At 37.0% G+C, this 21,273-nt stretch overlaps 1 protein-coding gene across 2 annotated transcripts in view; it reads right to left on the reverse strand.

Moving 5' to 3' along the window:
- TXNRD2 (thioredoxin reductase 2) overlaps positions 1–21,273 on the reverse strand; it is a 36,735-nt gene that overhangs the window by 10,699 nt on the left and 4,763 nt on the right. For both annotated transcript variants that reach the window (XM_032199321.1, XM_032199320.1), the window contains exons 2-12: positions 20,770–20,835; positions 20,007–20,063; positions 19,263–19,407; positions 18,875–18,949; positions 17,976–18,054; positions 16,874–16,936; positions 15,677–15,747; positions 11,877–11,896; positions 11,402–11,493; positions 8,698–8,872; positions 2,018–2,154 (exon numbers count right to left, since the gene is read on the reverse strand). In XM_032199321.1, coding sequence (XP_032055212.1) covers positions 2,018–2,154; positions 8,698–8,872; positions 11,402–11,493; positions 11,877–11,896; positions 15,677–15,747; positions 16,874–16,936; positions 17,976–18,054; positions 18,875–18,949; positions 19,263–19,348 — 798 coding nt within the window. In that variant the 5' untranslated portion in view covers positions 19,349–19,407; positions 20,007–20,063; positions 20,770–20,835. The remainder of the gene's footprint in view (positions 1–2,017; positions 2,155–8,697; positions 8,873–11,401; positions 11,494–11,876; positions 11,897–15,676; positions 15,748–16,873; positions 16,937–17,975; positions 18,055–18,874; positions 18,950–19,262; positions 19,408–20,006; positions 20,064–20,769; positions 20,836–21,273) is intronic.

Below are 21,273 nucleotides of genomic sequence, written 5' to 3' on the forward strand. Positions count from 1 at the left end.
ACTGAATTAACTGTCCAGTTTTCCCAACTGTACACAGTAGAAAAGCGTGTTGCTTTTCTTAACACACTTAGAAGTGCATATTACACAACTTGGGTTCAGAAATCTGCACTACTAAGAACAAAAACAGGAAAAGGAAATCCAGGTTTTAACAACAAAATGAAAATGACAAATAAATGTAGACCTGACTTTCTAGATGCAGAATAGGAAAGATGAGAGCATCCTGCCTCCAACTTTACATTTCTTATTTAACTAAATCCTCAAAAGGCAGAATACCAAAAGCACCCAAACGGAAATGACCTGCCCAAAATAACACCGCAGATTGGCAGCAAAGTGAGCAACAGAACTTAAGACCTTGCCAGCATTGCCTCTAACAACTGCCAATTGGATTAAATTAAAAAGAATAGTTTGGAAAGCAAAAAGCCTAACCAAGGCATATATCAGGGATGAGCAGGCATTAGAGGTCACTGAGAAGAAAGTGGACTTCGGGAAATATCCCAGAGCATGAAGTGACAAACACAGAGGGAACCTCTACGTGGAGAGAAGAAAGGAGAACTGAACGTAACCCCAAAGCTCTCTCTGATTGACTGGATAGTACAGAGAAATTGTGGAGAGCAAAGAATAAAAGGAGAAATAGCTGAACAGGAAAGAGTTTTCACACAGTCTAAAAGGAAATGGCAAGTCATTCACATGAAGATGGAGACAGACAGGAAGAAACACATGTCTACAAAGAGGGAAAGAGGTCAGGAATCACCAATAGATTTATGAGATTTAAGTGTCTCTGACTGTTCCAGCATCCAGTCAGGGATCTGCAGGCTATTCAAAGACATGTAACCTGTTACATCTCTTCAAAAACTCAAGAATGCTTGGGGGGTGTGTTATGTGTGGCAGAATGTGAAATCTTTAAAAGATCTCTCAAATCATACTATGTATGTGGTTTGGGTATCACCACAGTATTTAGATTTACCAGACTTCTATAAAGATGACCACGCTATATATAAAAAGCAACTTTAATAGGAAGGGATGTGCTCATTTCCATTAAGTTAAGTGACAGATAAGAGATCTTGTGATGCCCCCAATAATATTCTGTATTATTGCACAATTTCTTTGGGAACAGCAAGTAGCTGATGAAAACATCCTCCTTGTACCTGTACAGTTCACAATCCAGCCATACATTATATTATAACATTGTCAAAGATGCCCAACTCAAGAGTAGAAATTCTGAGTTCACCTGTAAACTGAAAATATAGGGATTGAAAGAATTTGAGTGCACTTTGATCAGGGAAAAATATTCTTATTACAGATAACTGTACATCAACAAGAGTGCTAGACTAAGGTCACAAAATTCTGGTTTTGCACCTGTAACAAGTAGTAAATTGTTCTGCTTAAGTTAATAAGTTAATTTTTTTTACAAAACAAAGGAACAAAAAACAAAACAAAAAAAAAACACCACCACCGCTTATGTTTACTTGGCATAAACATTCACAAGTCATGTGAATCATCTGACAGAAGTCAACGCCTTTGCCTTTGAAGCAATGGCTTTTTCTTGTTCTAGAGGCATATATTTTTGTCCAGACCATTTTATGTCAGGAAGCAGAAATGCTATCGTATGATTAATCTCAGCAGAATTGTTGTGGTCATTCCCCAAAAGTGTATTCAACATCAGAAGGTAAGAACTACTTTCACTCAGCATTAAGGCAGCATGAAGTCATACACCTGAAGTGATAAAAACTTCATTAGAAAGATAATTGAACTGATAAAGACATTATTATGAGCCTCTGACCAATGATGCATTCCCTGATAAACATCAGTAATAATCTCTAATGCTGATATTTCACAAGATCCATGTGAAGGAAATTACTGACCCAGGTGGCGGGCATAAATACTACAGCTGTACAAAATGAAAAAGAGCAAAACACTAAGATATATGCTAGAGCATGACGACATCTGGGGACTAGTTATTAGTCAGGAACAAAGTTGGCTTCCTGTTATTGTAAAATAGTTTATGTAGACTCAGTACCTCTGTTATGTCTCCAACTGCGTAAATGTGAGGAACAGAAGTAGCTTCACTGGCATCCACAATGATCTTTCCAGTTTCAGAATTAGTTTTCACTCCAACTGCCTCCAAATTGAGAGCTTTGGTGTCAGGAGCCCGACCTTAAGGACGAAAGAAATTAAAGTAAAAACTATTGGAAAACTTTAGCAGTGTTAATCTAAAAAGCTGGCATCCTCCAACGCAGATTTCCAAGAGCTTTGTGCGATTTGATAGTCCAAGTACAAAGAAGACAAAATATATCTGACACAGAAAAAGCCATAAGAGTATAAAGTATGGCTACCAATTTCTTTGTGAAAGCAGATCTATTACTATTGCCTTTGCTCAGATTATTTCAGCAAAAGTTATTCTTTAAAAATATGCAGGACACCATCCACTGCAGAAAGTGCAAAAAAGCCAGACGGTTTAAAATTTATTGCACATTATAAATGTGCAATATTTTCTAAAGTACCATAAATATATATATGTAATAAAGCAACTTCATGATGAAAGTTTCTAACAAACACTAACTGAATGGCACTCAATACTAACAAATAGCCTGTTGTGCACACTTGTGGATACAAATGATTAGTAATTCCATTCAGTGTCAAACATCCCTGAAGTCCTCTTTTCTTGTTATCTGATATTTAAAATCTTTTTTAGTTCCTTCAGCCCCGGTGATAAAGTTTATCAACTTTGCTCTCAAGTCCTTAATGCTGAAATATTTAATATTTAGCTCAAGCTCTGTATAACCATTCTGTAGAATTTAGAACTACTATTTCAATGCATTTAAAAACCAAATTAGGCAAAGTTCTACTGAACTTGGATTTTATTAGAGCTTCCCCTTCCAAAGATTTTAAGTTATATCTTTTCCATATGACTTTTCTCTCTCTAAATTACTTTTCAACCTACACATCTTCAAAAAATATTTTCATAGTATCTTCTGCATAAAGTCTTGATGCAAGCTCTACTGAGCTGTCTACAGAGTATCTATTTGATCCAGAAATTGAATCTTAAATACAAATAATTTTTAAGTGTATTTGAAGTTTAAGAAGCACAGTGAAAATATCAGATACTCGTTGTTAGGGGCACACAAGATTGTATAGCAGAGATTATCTGAGTATATCCAAATGAAGGAAACTTAATAACATTGCACTCATTTTTAGAGGCTATAAATGGATATGGACATATCGACATCTACATATATATATCTCCGTCGTGTGACTCATGATTTTGTGTTTGAAGTTAATACAGAGCTATAGCAAAGCAAAACAAAAAGGGAAATGTGTTTTCATTATAAAAACAAGCTCTTTGATGTTAATGTAGGAAATTATTAAACAAAAGGAAAACCTGGCTTGTCAATACAGACCTAATTATATGTAAACATATGATTCACTGCTTTATACATCTGCCATATAGGCAGGCCCCCCAAACAATGTCACATCTGAATGCCTCTGTAAAGACTTCTGTGTATTAATTTCATCTGGTGAAACCAACACTTCCTCTGGGAGTACTGACTGAAGCTGTCGGCACTCAGCTATCTGTCTGTCTTCCCTTCTGTTGTCCCCATGGGATGTTGATCTGCTGTTCCTTCTCTGCCCCCTGCTCCCCAGTCCTGATGCTATCAGGCAACAAAAATAATAAACCTCCAGGACCTTATCTTGGCTCGGATGTGAAACAACTTCCTACCGTTGTATTTCTTTGTGTATTGAGAGTAAAGCCTGGATATTCTGCAAATGGACAGCTAATGGGGTTTTCTAGTTTCCCCTTTTTCCTGCCAGGCAGAGCCAAGAGAACGCTTAGCACGCAATGGAAGGCACTGAAATAGGGAAAAAAAGAAAAACCCGTCAATAGAGTCATTTAAAGACTTGTGACAACAACAGCAGCTGAGTTTATCGAATCTGCAGGATAACACTTAACCTTTCAATTCCAATCTATTTTAACATGCGTACAGTTTGGTATTAATAGCTGAGAGTTACAAAAAGGTGTTGCTACTTAGTGAAATTTCTCATCTTTATTGTCTAAATATTATTTTTAAAAGCAATAATAAAACATTAGAATATAAACTGGACCTTTATTGGCCTTTAGACCCATGCTGAATCACAGCCATAAAACAAGATTACAATTACTGATCTTACTTCACCTCAAATTCACTAGCTTAGGTTCATGACTAGCTGAAGTGGCTTGGTAAGTTTTAAAGCCAAATTTAGGAAATTCTCAGATTTCCCAACATTCACATACACGTGTTGTAGAATCAGTTCTCACCATTTTTCAATAGTATTGGATAAAAAGAACATTTGTTTAATACGCGTTAAGTCCTATTAAAAAAAAAACAAACACAAAAAACAAACAAAACAAACAAACAACAACAACAACAATTATAGCTTATTGAGAGTTTACAGCTTATTTAGAGTTTATTGAGAGTTTACAGCTTATTCCTACAATCCACAGGGCATTTCAGAACACAAAGGTACTTGAACAGTTTGTTTGAAAATGCCCACTGTCCCGAAACTCCCGAATAAGGAGCGTATGATTATTTAAGACACAAGATCAGCTTTAGCTTTCACTCAAAACAGCAAGGTATTACGCCAGACATCTAGAAGAAAGAATGATGCCAATTCAAACCTTAAAAAGGTTACCTACCTCTAGCACTTTTAACACCACATCATAATCTCAGACCTATACAATAGCCACAGAGCTGTGAAAACCACATAGAACCAGTTCTAGGAGCCTGCCCTCATTTGCTTAACTTTAAAATAGAAAACAGCTTTTAATCCGTTTTTGTAAAACCTAGCAACATGGCTTCTTGAGGGGGCTGTCAGCCAGCTTAGCGAGAAGAGTCTCATTAAAGCACATGTCTCAGACACAAACCAGGCTGGTTACATTGTGATGTGACATTTCCATGCTATCATCTGTGGAGTGGCTCTGGTAGTCATGCTTCCAAACACAGTAAGTTGAAGGCAGTATCAGGCTGCCGTGACCTTTAGGTACAGGACCTACAATGATAGAGACTGAAGCAGCTGAACTGAGAAGAAATCATAGCACTAGACATAGTCAAATATCAGCAGCAAATGTGTGACAGTATATTCCTGTGTACAGTAAGATTTCCCAGGGTGATAAAGGTGCAGCTGACAGCAACCCTGTAGAATTTTATAATAGGTCTCTTGCAGTTTCTTAATCACAGAAGCTGGAATGTCTGTTTGCTCCCTAGCATTTGAAAAATTCAAACTAGAGCCAACTGAGTATTTTCGCATTAGGCATGATACCACAGATGGCCACTGTCAGGATACTGCAGGGTGGCAGGATGGCTTTTCTGGCATAAAACGTAAGCCCAAGCCTTCTGCACATTTTCATTTTTACACATCACTTCATAACTTTACCAAAACTGACCTTGGTTTGACCATAATTAAGATGTGATGTGTTCCCAGTCTTGGTGTTCTCTTTCATCTTGTTCTGGGTGCCTGACACATTCACCAGAACAGTTTCAAGACCACTACCCCCCTCTTCCTTCAAATCCCTCCTGAAAACCCAAGGTGTTCACAAAAACACAGTCAACTGATAATGACAAATAAAGACCAACTCAGCATAAGCTATATTCCAATTACAAGGCTACAGAAAGATTAACTAGGGTTAAAAAAAAAGTTCAGAACCCATTTCTGAACATTTCATCCATTAATAATAGATTCTCACCACGTCTGCCACAATTTGAAAAAAAATAAATAAAATCTAATAGCAGATGAAAGCTTGCAGATAGCCCTGGGCAGCAGCAACCAACGTACATCTGAAGTTCCTTGCACCTGGTGACAAAAAGCCAAGGATATTTGACTTGGGTCCTATCTGAACAACAAAAAAACAGCTCCAAATGCTGTGTAACCACCACAGGTGAGTTATATGGGTGGCTGTGAGGTTTTCCTTACAGCATGAGGCAGACTTCTAATAATTGTTATTTGTTTTGTTCTCAAGGTCCCATGCAAGGCAAAGAGTGCTAGAAATACTTCCTGGAAAGAAAGCTGCAGTTCGCCTTTACATCAGTTCTCCCACAGTAAGCTTGCAGTAACCAAAGGTTTTGTGGAGGCTTAAAGGCTGGCTCTGCAGTTTCACAAACCCATCAGCCACTGCCAAGTGAGGTCATGGGTTTCAATCTCTCCTACACACCGATAGGTGAACGGAACCAGTATTCTGAAGAAATAATTATACTGGTTACATAAAATTACTTTGAAGCATTTTCTGCCAACTCTTTGTTTATTTATAACACCACCCAGGCAAACGCTAGCCATCACATACCAACTAAAACATTGCTTTATACTTCATGTTCCCAAATGTTCTCTCATGTGCAATCAGAGGCATAGCTTAGTGTTTAACTTATCCTCAACATGAAGTGATTTTTGTAGTCACGCTGCTAAAATAAGCAGCATTTAAGAGTTACATTCAAAGTTTATGGGTGGGTTAAACAAAAACCAGAAGCAACACATATATTCACACCCCTTTTAACGCAAACAAATTACCAGCACATTAAAAACAGCCATTAAGCAAGGCTGACTGAATGTCATTAGAATTATACACTGGGAAAAGAAGCACTGGCTGAAGTAACAGGAGTGACTACTTTCATTAGGACTGCAGAGAACATATCTCGTCAAGATAGTCCTGGACTAAAATTAATGAGAAATAGACATGGGGAGTTCAGAACAAAGAACCAGAGCCTCAGCAAACCACACCACATTAGCACTAACCATTTTCTGAGATCAACCAAGATGTGTTATTTTTCACTGAACAGTTCAAAGGTTAAAAACTGGATGGCAAGGTTTTGTTCGCAAAGTGGAATCTAAAGCCAATCCCCTTCCTACTGGGGCTGGCAGAAAGGTTCTCACGTATTTCACCACGTGGGACTTTTCAAAGAAAAACTCCAAACAATATTTCTGTTTTTAATTAATCCAAACTGATTTGGTTATAAGATTTCAAGAGAACTACTATAAAAATGTACATACTTAACCCTTTCTTGATATTCAATAGCGACAATCTTATTTTACTGCACTGCAAAATAAATCTGCCACACATCCAATCTGACAAAGAGGGCAACATGCTTCATACCATGATGTGCAAAAACAGATACCTGTTCAACTTCACATGGAGCTAAAGGTGTATATATTTATAGCAAAGACAATATTATTTCAAAGGCACAGTGGCTTTCCTCTACACCTATGAATGCAAGGGAACTGAAGAAGGGTTGTTCCACTGCCCTCATCAGGGAGGCAACTCTTTCGTAAAGCTAAATTTCAGATCTGTTGCTGGCCTTCACTCTTTCTATTAACAATTTACTAGTATTCTATCCCGCTTTCTCTGTCAAGCTCACTCCAGAATACTTTATAAATGCCTGCATAGTTTAATTATCAGTTCAGTGATGCTCCTCTACACAGTCAGACATCAATCAGATAAATAGTAATTCAATATCTTTACTAAGGACTTTGTGAATAATCTGGACAAAGTTCAGTTACAGCGTTAATATTTTGCCATCTATCACAAATTCAACTGGAAATATTATTTGTCCTTTCCTGTTCTATATTAGCTGTGTTACAGCTGCAGAACTCAATATACAGGTTTTAGTGCTCCAATACGTGAAACAAGCTCTGTACAAAGTTTGATTTCCTGCAAGTTCATCCTGCAGATCAGCAGTTGTATCTATTTATAAAGGTATCAGTCTGTACCCTTTTCTTTGGGCAAAGACCCTACATTCCATCTGTGCGTGCACAAGCTTACCCTTGCTTTGTAGCTCAGGTACATCAGGCATCTATCATATAAAGTTTTTTTTGTGTGTCCTTAAGAGCAGGGGCAATACTATATAATATTAAAAGTTTATTGGTTCCATATAGAAAAAAATACACAGAAGCTTAATTCAGGTGAATTCTCACAGAAGTAGAAGACAGAGCACTAGTAAAAGACAGAAGGACATTACATGACAGACAGAACCAAATAAAGGCCAAGAAAGAACTGTTTCAATGACCCGGTGCATAACTGAGTACACTCACTCAGCAAGGTAACACAGCCCTGTAACAGTAACCCACAAAAGCTTTGGATTTAAACTTTTAAGTTACATTAAAAATATATCCAAATAATTTTGTTGCCTCAAATGTTTTGATTGGTTTGAAAATCCTAGTAATTATAAATTCCAAGATGCATTCACAAAAATTAAGGAAATATCTAGTATAACTCAGGCTACAAGTAGTTAACAGCGGGTGCTTTTTAACTCTACAAGCTGACTTTCTTCAATCAGTATTGTAACTGGCACATCTGCAGACAGGAAATCCTCAACACTACCCAGTTTCCCAGTCTATTATCTGAGACACCTGGTGTGGGTGTGTTGATACAGAGAAAAACAATGAATCATACCGACTGCACATCAATTAACCAGCTTTAACTGTTAATGTGTTTAATCCTTAAGGATAGAGTGCCAACTTTAACACACACACACAAAAAGTCCACTAAAAAAAGACAACAAACCAACCTCCTCAAACCCCCAAACCATTCATTTTGCAGTTTCTAAATGTGGATTGTAATTATATCCATGTTTAGATTGCTAAACTTACGAAAATGGTTGGCCCCACAGAACACGAAGGAGCTTTGTTTTCAGAACAGAAAGCGTTACAAATAAACAATAAGATGATCAAGTTTACCTACTGCCCACATCACTGTGTCAAAGGAATCCGCTTCTTCTGTGCCTGAGTCAGTATTTTTCCAAGTGACTTGTAATCTGTTGCTTTCCAATTTTTCAACTTTCGTTGGGATACATTTCTTTAAAAATTTTGTGCCATAAGATTCCATGTACTCTGTTACTAAAGATGCCATTTGCTGTTGAGTAGGGGGAAAAATGTTTATACTTAGGTATGGCATTTTTAATGCAAAACTCTCATTCAGCTGTCTTTATGAAATCCAGTAAAAATATAATGCCTTTCAAACATTCCTTGTCACTTAGCTACTGTGCATTGTCAACACATGATAATTCATTAAGCTACTATGGCCCGCAACTCTATTCCAAGAGGTATCTGCATCTGAATATTCAAATTTTTTCAGTTTCTTTTTTCAAGAAACTGAAATAGCATTTTAAAAAAAGGTTGCTTGTAAGTCATTTGATTCATATATAAAAATAGAATCTAGAGCACATTTAGTTTAACATTACCATAATTACCATTTTCTGGCAGCTTGAAAAGAATTAAATGCTTTGATAAAGTTAATGAAGAAAAATATTTCCCTTTGCCGTGACACCTGTCATTTCTCTGCAGTAACTATGAATCACTAAGGCTTCCTGAAAAGTTCTACTACCAAAAGGAAATAATGCTTTTGTCCTAAGAGCTTGTTTGAAATAATGCCACACTACAGTTGATTAGTAATGTGTTGAATTGACAGGTTTATCCAAAGATGTCATTGCTCGTGACTGCAGTAATTCAGGTCACACTTTGTCAAAGGATATATTTATTACTTAAAGGATATTATTACAAAACCACTCATGCAGAAGAGCTACGTGTAAGGTCTTAACTTATACAACTTTATTTCTGAAGTTGTTTTTAACTAATACAAAAACAACAACATGGTTACATCTCTCCAGAAACATGACAACTCACTAATCAGTTTCCATCTCAGTGTGACTACATACTGAATAAAATTATTTTTTCTATTTCTTCTTAACCTTGAAATTTCCATTGTATTATTTATATATTACAGAAGATCATGTTCTCAGAGAAAGCCCTACTGTTTTATGAAGTGCCACCCACACACTCTTAGCACTATTCCCTGCTTGCTCAAATCTCATGCTGTTCCAGGTGTAGATTTCTTCAACGATGAACGCAATTCCCAAGACAGATCCTTAAATGGTGTTTTGCAAAACTGGTACACCTACCACTAGCTTTAAGGAAGAGACTTCAAAGTGGGAATAGCTGGCATGCAACCAGGAGCTGTCACTACCTGCGTTCGTTACTTATCACTGCTACTTCTGACAGTGAAGTTCCCTCCTCAAAAACGGTACTGTTACACATTAAAATATTTTCCTACACTCCACGTATGCAAAGCAGTTCTTGAAAACAAGCCCATAGGCTCTATCACTCTTTGATCAACTTTGGTCTTTAAATGTTTTGCAGTACTGCAATTTAGCATTAAAAAACACACTCCTGATCCATGCTACCAGGGACAATTAATGTGCATTCATTTCCACTCTGGAAACACTATTTTCAAGAGATTAACAAGACAGAGTCTTCATTCTTAAAGCTGAAATTTTCCAAAGTTATAAAAAAAAAAAAAATTAGAAAATTAAAAACAAAAAGTTCAGCGCAGCAGTGAGTGAAAACCTGTAACTCTCCTAAGAACGCTACAGAAACTTTTCCTTCAAAGTAATGTTAGCATCAAGTCTCTCAGGGACAAAGATCTACAATCACTTTTAAAACACTCTCCCTACAGACTTAGGGACCATCAAGCCAACCAATAAGGCTATCTAACTGGTAGAACAAAGCCTACAAAAATCACATCCAAATAATGCCTTTACTAAATCCAATAACTTGTCTTTAACCTAAACATGCTATACTACCTGCTATTGCTTCTTTAAGCAACTCTGTATTTAACACAAATGTTTAACAACATTCTTCGTTTTTGTTGCTTTTTCTCATTGTTAACTCTATTCCCTTTTATTGTCTTTATACAGGAACGGAATTCTAGCCAAAACTGTTTTTTGTTTTGACAGCACAATCATGATCACTCACACTTGAAGAAAACTCCTCAAAATTGTTCTTGATCTTGAAACACAATTCTTTCTCTTAACATTTCTCTTTCACTTATAATTTTCTCCAGCTTGATAGCTCCACCAAAATCACTCACACTCTCTCTACATACCTTTTTTTTAAAAAACCTAGTTATAACTGCCACTGTTATGAAAGCAGTAAAGTCAAGATTTCCAGTTCTTATATCATTAAAAACTTTCAGCTTAGTGATTTATTTATTTGTCATAATGAACTCCACATTGAACTACTTCATGTTACATCCAGTAATTTATTTTAAAAGTCATTATCTGCATCTCTTAGCAACTCTAGATTATTTTAAAGAAATCGGCTAATACTTTTAGCAGTGGCATAATCCAAATCTCTCCCCTGCTTCCTGATCTTTTCAATCCTGTTTTCAATTAAGTGAAGGAAAAAAAAAAAGTTTAATTTTCCAAATACAGGATCAAGAGATATAATAGGAAAACATGAGCTAATATTTATTTAGTTACTCTTCAGAAACTGTATGCCAGGAAATGTCTGGAGAAGCCAGCGCCACTTTTTCTTTAGGAGACAAAACTGACCAAACATACCTTATATGTGATATAGGAGGAAATGCAAGATGTTCCACACTGACCTGATCAAACCCACGAAGTGGGATACTTCTCATCATGACCGTAGTGTCTAGTCCAATGCCAGTTAGAAAACCAGCACATTCAAGTGAAATATCTGGTGAAGTATCAATTAAAGAAATATAAACAATAATTTCACATAAATGCAACATGGAGAGTAATATACACATGGTGTTTCTATCTAGAGATACCACGTTTTCCTTACACATCTCTAGCTTACTTTTGTTGTACAGAATAAAAACCCAAAGCCTTAGAATTCTTTCCTAATAGGTAAGAATGTTTTCAAGATCTTGAGAATTCATCCTCAACTAACCTTAGTGTCCTACAATGATACTGCATATAAAACTCTTCCTGTTATATTACAAATTATATTTATTATTAATTATAGGGCATGAGCAAAGAAATTCAGAAAATTAAGCTTTCACAGGAAAGGCAACTATGCTACTTATAATCATAAATCACAGATTTTTCAAAGGATACAGCTGGCTCCAACAACCAACCTGTTGCATAAAAAAAAAAAGAAAGAATAAAGCAATGGAATGAGCTTGTGCATACTTCTGCATAACCCAACAAATTACTTTTTAAATATGTATAGTTATAAGATCACAGGTTTGAGCAGTGGATCTGATACTGTTAGGTAGGAGGAAAGAACGTGGCTTGTCAACTCCAACAAAGAGAACCTTTTAACATTTGAACTTATTTTATTAACAGAATCAAAAACAAACAAACAAACAAAGGTTTATAAGACAAAAGGAATTGTTTTTATATTGTAAAGAGACATTTAAACATGTAATCTGAAAGACAAGGTGAAGAAAGCCACGGAAAAACTCAGGACAACTAGCAAAGTTAAGAGGCATCACAAATACTTCAACTGTGCCCTGTGATATATACCTCAGTTGGAAGCATCTGGTGTGGAAGTTGACACTGTTCCTCCCCCCTCACCCTCCGCACACTGCCTGTTGCTTCTGATGCCTCATTTTTACAGGGCCTCCTGACACCATTGCCTTTGACACAGTGTACAACATACATGTATAAACATACAGACATGCAGCAGCCTTACCAGAATTAAAAATATATCTCAAAATTTCTAGATGTATCTTAGCTACTAAATAACTTGCAAAATATTTTTAATAAAACTTAAGACATTCAGAAGTTAAGTACGTATTAAATTCACCATCTTCTTACCAAGTAGATTATAGTTCTCAATAGAACTTACAGATTTTAGTCATCGCTAAATTTCAATTTGATTTATAACCATCTGCTTTTTCATCATGTTATCCAAATGCCAAATATTTGCCCTTCCTAACTTTAAAAGTTTGTGTACACAGCTATAGATGATCTGTTTAATAGACTTAACTAGACTACTGTTTACCACATACATCCATTTGAGATCTTGAATAAAACGCCGGTTCCCATCTCTCCCTCTATTTTATGCTCTTTCAACCATGAATACCACTAAAGCTGTCTGTCCATCAACACCTCTAAGTTATGAGGTTTATCAGCTCTCCAGCACAGCAGTTTCTACGCCTGTCCCCAGATGCCTATACGCTGCAGCATTCCTCTCTCTTCTGACCATATCCTCAATTCCCTGCGTGTGCCGGGTACCTAAAAGCACTCAGTCCCTGTTCCAGGGGTAAAAGTGGGTCCAACTGGCCGGTCAGTGACACAGCTGCTGGACAAGCTGCACCCACATTTCTTTGCTACCCATGTATTATTCGGGCTTGTTAAAATCTCACAGCTTGGAGATGCATTCCAAGTAGTATTTCCACCCACAGGAAAGTTTTTCCTTGTATTTTTAAATTAGGAGAAACATCAATAAGGACCAACATTTCTAGTTACTATGAGGCTTGTATAGAATGCTAGGCTCTTTCTGACTGTGATCTTCAGCTATGGAAACATGCTTCCACTTTTTGGGGATTTCTTTTGTTCTTAAGGCAGGGCTCTCTCCTCTATATTCAAAAGTTAAAAAAAATCGGGGTTCGGGGTATGGAAAAAGTAGGCTGCTAATTGCATTTGGAAAGCTATAGATTTTAGAAAATTACTTAAATTTAGAAATTACTTTAAAAACTCAAATCACAAAGTCATATAATCACAGAGTTTAAGTAGGTTACTTAAAGTCAGGAGCATAAGCAATGAAGCACAAGCATTATAAGCATAAGCCATACCAAGAGATAAATATCTACCAGTCTCCTGGTCTGGGTTTTATGTTTGGCAAACAACTCAGCACAGTGGGAAATAATGTTTACAGCATTAGGACATCTGATTGATCTGTGAATGGATGAACATCCCCTCTTTTAGCCTCCAGCTCCAGGGAAGTGCTGCAAAAAGCCATATACTGCCCATAAAGAAATATCTGAGGGGAGTTACAGGGAACAGAATAAGAACATACAAAATTTATGCATTCATTTGCTCTTCTTTTTCATTAGATAAGAAATAGCTGCCAGCTGGCACCCACTCATAACATCAGCAGCACATTATTCACAGTGCCTTCTAAAAACTAAAGTGTTCCTGGGCATCGTCAGAGCCTAACAGAAAAGTTTTGAAAGCAGAACCTAACATCCACCGCACCTGCTCAATCTCTCACTCATTCTGAGCACATTTCAAGGCAAATTTTCTAATTCACTCTGCCAAAATCCTTCATCTCAGTAGCAAGAATTTCATCAGTGTTTGTGTATTTAAGGGACTTTTAAGTTGGTTAACGGTTGCTCGGTTAACGGTTTGCCTTTTAAGAAAAAAAAAAAAAAACAACACATACACACGCGCTTTGTATGAATAACTGCAGGACTGACAGTTCTACAACCCCCAGCCATATAATTTGCAGCTGACATATGCACATTTGGAGAGGAATGGGAAAGAAAGAAGTAGAACACAGCTCAGACTAAAAAACAAAAGGTGTTAAACTGAACCTTGGGAGTATTTATAATAGCAACAAATCCATCAGAAACAAACCTTTAACAACTCCCTCCTTCATTTGCTAGGACACAGCCTGATAAAGCACAGAAATGCTACTGTACCCCCTGCGGGCTTATTTTGACTAAATCTTAGGAATGCAACATATAAACACTAGACTCCCACATTACACTGTTACAACTTGCATTAGCAGGGACTGGACAAAAGCCACATTTTCACAGAAATGTCTTATAGGGATATATCTTTTTTTCTTTTTTTTTTTTTTTTTTTTAATAATTTCCTCACATAAATCATGCTCTCAAAATTCAAGAGGTGACTGATATACTGCAAACAAATGGAAATTTAGTTGCCTTTTTAAACTGTACCAACGAACCCCTATTTTATCTATTTGATGCTTAGCTTAACACACGTTGCAATTTTATATTAGCAAATCATGGCCATGAATGGCAGCTCTATTTTCTTTGAAAGCACGAGTATTTTATATATATATAAAAGATACTTGCAACAAACACAATTTCTCCATTCACAAATATGTATTTAAAAAACATATAGATGTGTTTAGGGACATGGTTTAGTGGTAGACTTGGCAGTGCTAGGTTAATGGCTGGTCTTGCTGATCTTAGAGGTCTTTTCCAACCTAAATTACTGTGTTTCTGTGTGAAATCCTTGATCTAGGGACAGACTGCAACTACAAGACAAGTAAAAATACCCTTAGCTGACTTTCATGCCAGCAAATACACATTTCCTATCACAGTTATTTGCATAAAGAAATTGCTTTGTAGTGCAGCGCTGACTCCAAATCTTACTGTACTATGCACTCTGAAACACAGACTGTGGTAATTTAATATTTCCACTAAAAACAAATTTTCAGTATTTTAGTTAATCAATAGCTTCCAAGCCATAATAAGGGTACTTTTGTCCTTTCTTGTCTCATCAGATTTGTTATCAATAGTCACCACTGAAAAGAACACAAAATTATGTCTAAGTTTCTACCTGAGAAGCAATTTCACATATACTCACAGCAAAGAATAGGGAGAGTATAGGGACAGTAGAGCCTTCATTTAAGTTTATGCTGCCCTCTTGTGACTTCCAAGAGGAAGTTTGCTACAGCAAATAAGTCACCTTAACCTATGGTAAAAATTTAAATATAACTTGATTTTAGATAGGAATATTATGGGGGAAAAAACGTATTAGTTACTTATGAAGATTAACAGCATGATGTTGCTGCATGGCAAAACAGATTCTCAGGAGGGAAAACACAAAGAGAGAAAAACTGGTAATATAAAAGGCAATTTTGTACATTTTTCACCTTGCTGTAATGAAAAAGTATGAATGACGGCATATATTAAAGCCATTGTAGAGTAGCTTACGTTTTTCCAGGAGATTCTTTTAACCAGAACAGGTCATCACTTGTGATTCCATGCTCCAGCGCACCTGCAACCTGTGAACACACAGGTAAGATCTTGACTCTAAAATGCCAGTGCTGGCAGCAAAAAAAGCTAATAGCCCCTTGGATTGTATTAGCAGATGTGTAGCCAGTATATCAAGGGGAGTAAGTACTCTCTTTTACTTAGCACTAGTTAAACCTCATCGAGAACACAGTCAAGTTTTGGGCCTCCTAATACAACACAGAACCTGACTGACTGAAGCAAGTTCAGCAGAGGGCCATGAAAATGGCCAGTTCGTGGAGCACACTACCAATGAGTAAAGGCTGAGGGGAACTGGCGTTGTTCAGCCAGGAGTAAAGGTGGCTAATAACAGCTTTCCAAAGCGATGAGGAAGCTATCAAAAAAAGACAGCCAGGCTTTTCACAGTGGTGCACAGCAGGATAAGAGACAACAGACAAACTGAAAGAGAAAAGGTTCCAAGCTGATAAAAGGTATCACTGCCTTTTACCTTGGTAGTGAAATGGGCCCCTCACTACCAAGAACGATATTGAGCTGCTCAAATGTGTGCAGAGAAGGGCAATGAAGCTGGTGAAAGGAGTAGAAAACAAGTTAGGAGGAGTGGTTGATGTTATTTAATCCAGAGGAGAGGAGGCTGATGGCTACTCGAAAAAAGGTTACAGCAAGGAGACTGTCACCAGCCTCTTTTCTCAGGTGACAGGACACAAGAAGACAGTCTCAGTTTGTGCCAGAGTAGGTTCAGACTGGATATTAAGAATTCATGTAGAGGGTGATCAAGCATTGAAATAAGTTGCCCAGAGAAATGGTAGAGTCCTCATCCCTGGCGGGATATGACGTGTGTGGACATGGCATTAAGGGACATGATTTAGTGATGAAACTCAGTAGCTTAAGTTGATGGTTCAGTTTGATGATCTTGAAGATTTCTTCCAACGTATGTGAGGATTCCATGATTCTAAGAACATCAACATACTAAATTAATGCAAATAGTTTTCTAGGGAAGTGTTTTTCTGAAAATTTTAATGCAAAAAATATTTTTTCACGCTCAGGTACGGAAATTCCTTGTGTTAGTTTGTTGACATCCTTAAGTCTCTAAACATTAATTATTATCTGGTACAAAGACAGTAAAGTCATTGAAGTTGTCAGATGGGAAGTGTAACTTACGTGTGTAGGATATTTTGGTCTTCCTCCAGTAGCAATGACAATTTTTTCTGCAGTAAGAATAGTCTACAAACAAAAACACAAAACAAAAATAAAGCATTTGATATCCTTTTATCTGTCTTTATATCTTAGCTATGTGCAAATGAGTAATATGTGAGAAAGCTGGCACTACCATCTGCTGTTTATCTGACATAATAATAAGCAATACTTTAAAAAAAGGTTGGAGATAAAAACAAATGAATACAGGCAGAAGATTTCTCCTACACATTCTCTATCATTTTTCATTTTAATATTAAGCTTACAATTGTTCCTATACTGGATGAGATTCTGAGGACTGCTTGGAAACAACAGCTGTACACAAACAGCAGTTTATTAAAGTCAGCTTATCTTAGGACAAAACACAGAAATCAAACCAAGCGAATTCTGTCTCTAAGGCCTAGAGTTAAGGTACCTCAAAAAGGATCTGTTTTTAGACAATGCTAGGCATTTACCTCAAAAAACATTTGCTCTCTCAGGCTGATATTAACCAGTAACATTATATAATTACCCTCAAAAAGGCATTAAAAATGCTTTTTCAGTCTTTTGTTAAATATGCAGAAATAGTCACCATTTTATTACTTGACCTAGACAGACCTTTTAGTTAAATTCGGTACATTCAGCATAATTGCTTCCCATACACCACTTTGTATTAGAAAGCTAAGCGCCTTTACAATTCATCTGAAGGAAGAAATCATCTCAGACTGATTTAATGCCCAAAGCATTAAAGAGATTTTGGTTTTCTTTACATCTCTGTCAGTATCCATCAAAGCAACTTGAATCTGAATACAATGAATAACCCCGTGTCTCAGTGCTTGTCTTCAAAGGAAAAGCAACAGCACTTAACCTGCAGGTTAGGGGCTAAGGGCACAGTAGGCAACGGTCAAGTTCATAAACATCTTCTCTAGAGGGAAAACAAATCTCCCTCACTGGAACAATACCGAATACCTAAAGCAGTTTGGAAAAGTATTGTCTAGATCCCAGCCGATCTGAAAACCAACACAAGAAGACCTGAGATGGTTGAAGCGAACAGTACTGCAGAACTGAGGTGCACTGTAAAGCAGCTCACCTCTTTACCTCCTTTTGTTAAACCACGGATTGTATGTGGATCTGAAAAACTCCCTTTGACATTGAAATATTTCACCTTCCTGTTTGAAAGAAAACAACATAAATGTACGTTTAATGAAGAAGAATAGGAATGAAATAAAAACAGCTCTTCTTCCCCTATTTGATCCGTTAAAAAAAAAAAAAAAAAAAAGGCAAACAGGCATAGAAAAGGAAGGAAGCATCTCATATCACAGGACTGTGTGCAGCTCTATCACAGACTTAATTTTTGTGTCACAGTTCATCTCCCTGTACAGCAAAGTATATAGCATGCTTTGGGATCAGGTTATTAACCTCTTCAATCGATACATGATCCACTATCCGTAGCATTACTATTTATAACATTACTACTACAATGCTTAGAGCACACAAGAGTGACTCAGCATGAGTCATAAGACTTGTACCTGTTAAAGTAATATGATCTCTCTATAAAAGGAACTGCATGCTGAAAAACTTGGAAACGTTCCTGCACTGAAAGCAAAAAAAAATCAGCTGCTCTCGTGTAGTGTTATCTGTAGGCTTGTAAGTAGGGCACGTAAGCTTTGGTGGGCAAGCCCAAAATTAGCTTGATAAACCCAGACTACTTAATATTAACGGAAAACCTTTCCAGATTAGAGAGAACATACCCAGATCACTATACTGTTAGAAAGTTTTCTCCTGGGGCCATTTTCAACCAATATTTTCCAGAAAAGAAGAAGGGAAAGGGAAACATGACTTACATTGGTAAGGGCACCTACAGTCCTAAGAAGAAAGGACTTACAAACTAAAAATACTAATTATAATGAGAAATTCCAAAGGCAATTCAACAATTCTACAAGAGCTACTTGATTATGGGAGGACAGATGAACATCAAGTCTTATTTACTTGTCTTGTAGCTGCACTCTGTGTCCCCAGTTCAAGGACTTCACGTAATTCTGAACAGCTTGAGCCATCTCTGACCTATCACAAACCAAGAAATTGAACATAAAATCATCATGTTACAAATTCAGATAATGCAACTCAATTTACAGGCAATTGCTACAAATTATGATGTTCTGTAATACTTTTTTGTTATGAAAGTAAGTTAACAAGTGCAAACTGACATAATATCTGCCCTGATGAGCTATTAATTACAGTTTTGTGTTTAAAACAAGGAGTAGACTAAAAAGCATCATCCAAAATTCAGTTCTCTGTCTGTAAATAAATATCAACAAGAAAAGATTTTCATACGCGTTTGCAGAACATAGGAGCAGATAGGGACAATATTCTTTACCAGTTATGATGAACAGGGTGGGCTATATTCCAGCCATAGTGCTGAGCATCTTTAAGGGCACTGCCTAAAAGGGCTGCTTGATGCATGAGCTTTTTAGGAATGCAACCAACATTCACGCAAGTTCCACCAAGTCCCCATTTGGTTCCTTAAAAAAAAGTAACAAAAAAAAAGTAAACATACCATGTTAGTTTTACTTAATGCAACTAGGTTATTTAGAGAATTAGATTATTCATGCAAATAGTATTAGATGTTCTGAAACAACACACAATTTACTCCTACAGATCACTTTGACTATGTTTACATTAACGTTTTGATACGGACCAACTCTAAGTATTTTTCTTCTAAAATTCAAAGCATCTCAAGATTTTTTGCAGGTTTCAGAAGATCCAATTACTACACTTTCACATTTATTATTTGCATTTGCAGATCTTACTTTACACATTGTGCATGACGAGCCTTAACACAACGCAATTCGTACGCTTCAGAAATTGTAATGACATTTTGACAGACAATATTCTCACACATTTAAGTCCAAAGTCTATCACAAATCAAACACTGCTAACAACCTCAGCATGCAGGAAAAGGAGGTAGAGCTGGGAAGGAACGAGCAAGCTCAGCATAAGGACTTTACTGCAAGCAAAGCATGCAGCGTGGCTTTGGCCACGTTGCTGCCTGCATCAACCTGCTCAGCCAGACCACGGCTTTACACAAGTATCCAAATATCCTAGTATTTCTTTTCCATACCTTGTGGAGAAGGTTCCACATAATCCAAAACGGCCACTTTCCTTCCAAACTGAGCAGCTTTAAGCAAAAAACAAGAAAAGGCACTTAGAGGACGAAGAAACGCACAAATTGAAATACATTCAGTAGCACAAGCACAGATTAAGAATACAGGTGATAGTTGGTGGTTTATACCAATTCAAGATACCAGACTAAGAGCCCAGGCTACCCACGTAGTCAGCAGATTCTCCAGAAGGCACTTAATAACCCTTACTAGAGCTTCCAGCTTCTGCCAACCCTAAAAATACAATGTGATGCCAAATGAGATGTTTAAGAACCTTGTGTGTTACTGAACATGTTACATAAGGGTAACGCATTACAAAGAGGAAAAAGTTCTCTACAGAAGTTAAACAATTCCAAACAGCCTGAAAGTACTGTTGTTTTAATTCATATATAAGAAAAAGTATAATAAGTAACAAAGAAAATATATGGAGGCACTCGGAGGCACACAGTAACAGTGAAATAAATGTTTATTAGATTTTCCTGTGATAACAGAAGAAATACTTTTAAAAAAGAGTAACTGGAAAACCATGTAAGATTACCACACCTGAGGGTGTGAATAATTTGCAGATTAACTAAATGGAGCTGAGTTAATGATTAAAGCGCAGGGCTTATGCACAGGATACTGTTTCTTAGACATCTTTAACATTTTCAGTATTGCTTCTCTTAGCTTCCCTAAAAAACACTTAAGCTAAAAGAAAACTTTTACTTATTTATGTATGCCGACCTTCTTTTGCACAAGCCAGGCCTCCAGATCCTCCACCGATTACCAGAAGATCATACTCAGGCTTTCCTGTGAAGATGTGAGAAATGTAGGAAAAGTAACAGACAAGAAAGGCAAGGTATGTTAAAAGGCAAATAGAAAACGGTATGCTTTTTTTTTTTTACACAACTGATTATTGTTGATTTGTGTTTCCTTTACTAGAGCACTGTTTCCTCAGCGTCCCAAAGCACTTTCCAAAAATGATGAAAACTGATGAGGCTGGTTTTGTAAATGAAACGCAGGAAATAAAGCAATCCAACAGTGGAAAATAATTACATTTTACACATTGTCCTGCGAAGCAATTCCTGCGTACTTTGACAGCTGCAGCTGGAGCCTGGTACGGGCCTTCCCTTCCTGTATTACCGCAGCAGTTTCTACCCCTACACTTCTCAGCAGTGACCTTATCGCTCTCGAAAGCTTCAGCTGCAACTCAGGACTTGCAGAGGCGTGGTGAGGCTGAGGGCAGCT

Source organism: Aythya fuligula, chromosome 17 (assembly GCF_009819795.1).
Source record: "Aythya fuligula isolate bAytFul2 chromosome 17, bAytFul2.pri, whole genome shotgun sequence".
NCBI classification, from domain to species: Eukaryota; Metazoa; Chordata; class Aves; order Anseriformes; family Anatidae; genus Aythya; species Aythya fuligula.